Below are 7,150 nucleotides of genomic sequence, written 5' to 3'. Positions count from 1 at the left end.
CTTCTTCCTCTTTTTTCAAAAGGAATATTAACAAAGGCCATTCAAATCTATACAAAACAAACATGCAGAAAAAGCTCTAAAGCCTGCTATAGATTACAACCACTTGATTTGGGACAACCTGTGCTTCAGATTATTATGTTTGTTTGGTTTTTCCTTTCAACATTTTTTTTTTTTTTTTGGGGGGGGGGGTGCAATTAGTGAATTCACATATACAATGTATGACTGTGTAGCACAACTAAAATAACTTGTAAATTTGTAAGGCAGGAAAGTAGTGATCGAGGAAGCAAAATGGGAGTATAGAATATGCCATTTCCTCAGACTCAAGATCAGTTTGATAATCGGGACTTTTCATAATATTTTTCTTCATCACACGGGTTGCATAAATGTACAATTTGTATATTAAACAGTAAATATCAATCCAGCAGATTAGATACATTTTCATCATTACCATGTATAATGTTGAGCAGGGGATTAATTTCTTCACATGCCATTCAATACTTAATATGTCTAAAGCACTGAAATGCACATTTGACCTGCTTTCTTTTCAATTCCAGCAAAAGGAAATGCACATAAAGAGAAGTCTTGCAATGTGCTGATGACTTAGATATAGCAAACTTCAAAACCAGTCCACTTCTGGGCTATAATTTCATTTTGCGTGCATGTGTTGTTTGTCCTGAGTGGACTGAGCAAAGTGTAATCTACTGAGCTGTGTATTTGTTATGATGCCAAATCAATGGCTGACATGAAAATCAGTGGAAATACTGCAGATACTGTCCCTTTCCAAATTCAACCAAACTTGCAGTAGCCGATGACACATTCATATCCAGATATTTAGGGAGAGCTGGAAAAAACAGAAATTAACCGATATATCACAATGTACATAAAAGTTTTACACATACAGCAGAGCAGAATGGGGCAGCTTTATACATTGTGAATCACTAGCCTGAAAATGTCATTCAGTACCACCAGCGTTTCGCCACTTTGCACCAGGACAAATGTCTGGAAGAAACTGTGTGGTGGATCGTCATCCGTCTGGACAGAAAATAGGAAAAGAAGTACAAAGGATACACAGTTTAGTGACTCTCCTCCTTTGTGTCAGACAAGTAGATACACAAACATCTTAAAATAAGTCATTGCTGCAGCTATTACTATTCAGTTGGAAAAAGTTGTCCTTTCATGGGCTTGTAAAAAAGAAAAATAATAATAATGAGCCTGTTTGCAGTGACATTTTGTGTACATATAGGAAAAGCACTTGCATACCAATGTGTTAAATGGCCTTTTATTTCCCCAAGCCGGTACCAATTTTTTGAGCCTAGACCAAGAAAAGGAATTCTCTGAACGCTCGTTGAGGTACACTTTGTGGTGATCACAGAAATTAATACAAGTTTGAAATCGACATTTGCCCTGGTTTCAAACACGTCGAGGTAAGGGACCACTGCAACAAAGTGTTCCTTCATATTTTACATCACTACCAAATTTTAGTGAATACTTGTACCATCACTGCCTGCAAAACTAAACCCTGACCTCTGTTGATACCCCAGACATACTACTTTCTCTTACAAGGGGTCGTTGCTCTCTGGCTCCCGAAACAATTTTACAACATGCAGTTTCCTTTAAATAATTTAAAACCAGATTTTGGAGGAAGGCAAAAAGCATGATGTAACACATCAAAATAGTTGAGGCAACTATGTAGGATACATTATCATCATCGTCACAAATGTAATCATTGTTATTAAATCACAGTTGTAATCACTACTGATTTTTGTTGACCTACACTGTATTTGTTCTGGCAAGCTTAATTCACCCAAGGTGGCCTTTTATCAGTGACTAAGCATGGTTTCACAATATCAGAAGAAGAAGAAAAAATGTTTACCTCTTTAAGATTGTAAGATTTAAAAAATGAAGCAAAACACTTTGCATATTTGTAAATGCTCTCACCTTCAACTGGCCAAGAACAGACACGAGGAGGGACTGTCCAGATACGTGGGAATCCACTGTTGTGATGACATGTTGAACTGCTTTGAATGGCAAACTCTGAATATAAAAAAAAAAAGGAGGGGTGAGCAGATATAAAAGGATAATAAGAGCAATCGTGACAACTGCTCTTCATGCGGCGCCTTTTCAGGATATTGCTGTGCCTTATTACAGGAAGCCAAAAAGTAAACCCTCACATCATATTTCCTGTGTCAAGTCATGGATATGTAAATGAATCAGCGAAAGTTTGAGCAAACCCAGAAAGGTTTGTAGAGCTGCATAACACAAATTATAATAAGCAGTACTGTAAAAGTGGAAATTTTCGCCGTGTTGAAATTTTTGTGCATTTCGCCAACCAGAAACTAGCGCGAAAATAAAAGCACGCGAATATTTTTGCTTGCCATATGTTCCTGTGCGTCATGTCTCGATTCCGCGGAATTAAAAACACACGAAACTCTTCTTACCCGGCCAAGCGCGAAAATATCCACTTTTACAGCACTTAGCATCAAACACACTATGGGAACCTAGAATGACCAACCATTCATATCTGTTACAAGTTTGAATGAAATCCACTGAGTAACACCCAACTTATTGCATTCCCAGGAATTCTTACACCATACAGTCCATGATGATATTTCAATCTGGTCAAACTGCAGGGCAACTAACACCTGTGTCTTTGTCTACCCACATTACGCCTCACCCTGTATGCAAAATTTTCAAGAAAATATGTTCAACAATGTCAATTGTTGACTCTGTAGACACTTCTGTAAGTGAACTTTACAAAGTTTAGTCACCTTCTTGCTTGCAAACGTCAGAACACTGAGCTCTGCCCCCAAAAGCTGTAGACTTTGCCACACTACATATTTTGTACTCCTCTGATACATTCCGAATGAAATCCACTAAGGAAAGAAGATGGATCTACATACAAGATATGTGAGGCCATGGCGAGGGCAAAAGTATTTATAAATAAATGCTATTTCCTTTCAAGAATACATGTTGTGAATGCTACAATTAAGCAGAGAATAAGGAAGTTACAGCTTTTTGAAATAAAGTGATCATTAGAGAGCAGTAGTTCGATTGGAAGAACTTGTGAACAACACGATATGCTAGAGGTCAATGAAAATTTTGGCTTTTCCACTCTCCATAAAGCCGACACAAATTTTCTCCCTTGAATCAAAATATGCGATGTTGAAACACATTCAATTGACATGTTTGAAATTGGGCTACTTCATACAAGTCAGTATCAAGAAAATCTATTCATAAATTCACAGAAATTTTGTGCATAAAACAGATCTCAGAGAATCATCACAACTTGTCCCAAATCAGACTATCATCCTTGATCGATTGTTACTCAGTACATCAAAAAATGAAAACTCTCCCCCCCCCCCTTTATTCCTCACCAAATTTCAATAACATTTTTACCACTTCATTAAAAAATTTAAGCAACAGTTTCATGCTAGTAACCCATAAGTGAGCTTTTTGGTTCTGTTCAAGTAATTTACATACAATGTATGTAGGTCCTACATTTGAGGGGGAAAAAATCACTGTTTTGGTTCATACAATAAGCCTACAACCCTCATGATCTTACCTCCACACTTCAGGGAGTATTCCAGCAAGGCAACCACAGCCTTAAATTGATGTCTTGTACAGATATCTCACAAGCATCATAGTGCTGTTCATGTGTCTTGCTCAAAATTTCTTATCTAATCTAGAGGTGGAGTATGACTGATTTTATACTTAAATAGCAGAGACAATGTCTTCATGTCTTGCTAACAACATGCGTTGGGCATATCACTTACAAAAGTATATATCCCACACGTTTTGAAACTGGCCAATCTAATTCTCTAGGCATAAAAGCAATCTGCAATTTTGAAACACAAATCAAATAAAAGGAGTATGATTTTGAGATTCTGATTCGCATGTGAATGTATGCTGGGCATACCTTCCTCCACATCTCCCAAAGACATACAGCCACACACCTCTCAACACAAGTGCAAACACAATGAATTATATTACTCGAATGACAACACACAGAAATCTTTGCAGTAGCATTTTGAAAAGCTCACATTGATTTCACCTCCAAAATGCACTTTACAAGTTTTTCTTACCTCAAGCTTGCTTACAATTGCGTCAGGCCCTACAAATTCTTGTCCCTCAAATGACAGCCTACTGTCTGCCATCTAAATTTTCATAAAAGAGAGAAGAGTAAAAGAGCAACAAAAAAAAAAAAAAATGATACAAGCCAAACATTATATGGACGCAAACAGAAGAGAGAAAAATATTGTTAGACTAATTAGACATGATTACACGACAGAGAAAACATCAACACAATTCACAGATACCTTGCATGACATTCTGTTGTGAAGTCTTGTAATGATATGCGATTGCCTTCTTGATGAATCTGTTACTACTTTGTAGTATACAACAGGAAAGACTGTATTTGGTATTGTGGTTCTGTTGAGATGGCAATATCAATTAACACCACATGGTTATCCATGATCTAATTAGTGCAGGGTGATGACCATGAGAAGTGGCCATCTCTCATGTCATAAAAGATTCTGCCATTACTCGTAGGAGATGTGTCTGTCTGGAATGAATGTCATTCACATACATTGTACAAATGTACTTGTACCTGGCAGGGAAAGACTTGAACATATCTGCTACAGTTGTAAAGATGAAGAAAGGGATTATAATTATAATTTCTAGTCATCCATATGTATGGTAGCCCTACTACATATCGACCACCCTTATTAAAACCGACCGCGCATAATTTGCGCACTGAACACTTAGTACGCACTTCTCTGCGCGCAAAGCACTGGCTTTGAATGTAGACGAGGATGGTGTGGGAAAACGCGATAATTCACTGTTCATTAATGGTTTTAATCAAGGACAAAATTTCGAATGAATATTTTCACCGAATCGTAATGACAGCACAATGTAAAGTTTCTAAAAGGCTTCTAAAAAGCTTCGTACAACACGGTGTTCAATACAACTCGGTTTGCGTGCATTGTCAATGCAAAAACAGCGGTCGATCCTAATAACGCGATTTACCGCGGGGAGCTGAAACGAGGCCACGCAAGTTCGTCGGCGATATTTTTGCACTGAAACTTCGAATCGAAAAGGGAACAACGGCATTTGATAGAGCTGGATTTTCTCAATCACGTAGGTCAAGTTTTTTACGTGAATTTCAGTGTTAAATATTCTTATCAAGCAAATAAACATTAGGCGGTCGATTAGTAGTAGGTCCAACCATACAACATAAATTCTGACTTCCTATGGTTTTCACTTTAGGCCTATATAAGAGTAAATAGTACTTAATACAATAGGCCAATGTCGAGGCTGCCTATTCTCTGTAGGTCTACCAGTAAATTCAATAAATTGATAGACCCTAAAATAAAATAAAATTCATGAAGAGATTCCCACACTCTCTGACCATGCTGACTATTAATATTATTATGGTCTGACATTTCCCGACGACAAGATACAGACCGATCTTTGGTGGAGTACAGTTAATTCTGAGTATACCGACGGAGCCGGAACAGAAACAGAAACAGAAACCAGAAACTGTTAGGCCTACAAGTACAAGCTCTTGATCACCGGGCTAGGCCAGACTGACCGACCCCGACCGTCCTGAACCAGCTCAGCTGCCGGTCGGTGCGGTGGTAGCCGCTATGAAACAGCAGCACCACGCCGAATTCTCCTAGTCCCACATGTGTGTATTTTGATGGTATGTAAATGTCCGGATAGTTTCACCACAATTCTTAAATGGATCAACTAAAAGTATCCACATACTTACATAAAGGGTTTTCAAGTTGGCTCTGTTTGAGTCAAATGTGTTGTAATAGTGCTGAACAAATTGAGTGGCGATAGCCCTTGGATCCATGTTCGGAAACTTTGGTTATAAGGTTGAAGAATTTGAACGTCGCTCCGCCGCGGCAGGACTGTACACGATAGCTTCCTTTACATTTGAGATCAAACTGAACACAGCATGATACACGAATATGTCCGTGTTTTACTCTGTGTGCGTGTGTGTACGTGTGTGTGTGCTGTGAGCGCGCGATTGATTGCGTTTGAACCTTACACGCACTTTTTACACAGACGTAGGCACTGAAGAGATTTTACAGGGTGTAAAATACCCCTAAAATCTCTATGGGTAGAACCTTCGTTGAAATTCTACACACGATCCTATTACGCTCACTAGCTCTTTCTCCTGTGTGAACGCACACGGAAGCAGTCAATCTTATGTGCAAGTAGAAAACTGGTTTTGTCGAGTATACTCATAGAGCTCCTATGCGATATGTAAATACAGCTCTATGAGTATACTATAGTACACCTATGATGTATTGCTTTATAACAAGTAATTCAGAAGCGTATGCACAAACTATCCTTGTCTGTCTGCTTTTGATGTCATTCAGGGCCTATTTCATACTCCCATCTTCTCCATTGCACAAGATTAAAGGGACTGTACAGTAGTGGTTGAGGTGGGGATTCATGTTTTGAACATTTCTAAGTGAGATAATGAGAAACCTCTTATGAAATATGAAAGAGCATGTGATTTTAAGAAGGATTCAACGTTTATTTGATGAAAATTGGTTTTGAAATGGCTGAGATATCCCCCAAAGTGATAATAATAAAAGGCGACATGCCCCACCTTTATTAGGATCTCTTTGTTTCACCTTGTTTTTGGATATCTCAGCCATTTCAAAACTGATTTTCATCAAATAAACTTTTGATACCCCTTAGAATTGCATGCTCTTTGACATCTCATAGAGTGGTTTCTGAATATCTCGCAAAACGTTAAAAGCTAAATCCTCACCCCGACCAGAACTGTACACACCCTTTAACTTTTGAAACTAAAAGTTTAATAAACAGCAACAAATAAGGTCTGTACAATATGAATGAAAATGGTTGACATTTCGATGTGGACCACCGAACTCTACTCCATAGAGATCAGTGATGTAGACTACTACCGCTCTGAGAGTGAATATAGAGCTCCATGAACCTACCTAGGTCGCGACTGTGCCTCTCGATCAGTCACCTTGACATGATACAATGAAGTGCATCAGTTCGACTCCAAAATCTTCTGTCACGGTCATGATAGCTACACTTCTGATTGATTTAAAGAAAAAAGAAAATATGCAAATATAGGCCCGCCTCCCGTTAGACAGATTGTGGC

At 38.4% G+C, this 7,150-nt stretch overlaps 1 protein-coding gene across 1 annotated transcript; it reads right to left on the bottom strand.

Annotated features, from left to right (window-relative positions):
* Positions 1–396: 396 nt before the first annotated feature.
* LOC140232673 (nuclear transport factor 2-like) lies at positions 397–5,921 on the bottom strand. The gene is made up of 4 exons (XM_072312779.1): positions 5,771–5,921; positions 4,083–4,154; positions 1,939–2,034; positions 397–1,032 (listed from the first exon to the last, which is right to left on the bottom strand). The coding sequence occupies exons 1-4, from the start codon at positions 5,855–5,857 to the stop codon at positions 922–924; spliced, it is 366 nt and encodes a 121-aa protein (XP_072168880.1). The 5' UTR covers positions 5,858–5,921; the 3' UTR covers positions 397–921.
* Between the last annotated feature and the right edge of the window lie 1,229 nt (positions 5,922–7,150).

The sequence above is a fragment of the Diadema setosum genome, chromosome 9, assembly GCF_964275005.1.
Source record: "Diadema setosum chromosome 9, eeDiaSeto1, whole genome shotgun sequence".
NCBI lineage: Eukaryota > Metazoa > Echinodermata > Echinoidea > Diadematoida > Diadematidae > Diadema > Diadema setosum.
Note: the sequence above shows the minus strand (reverse complement) of the source record. Positions and strands in the feature narration are given on the sequence as shown.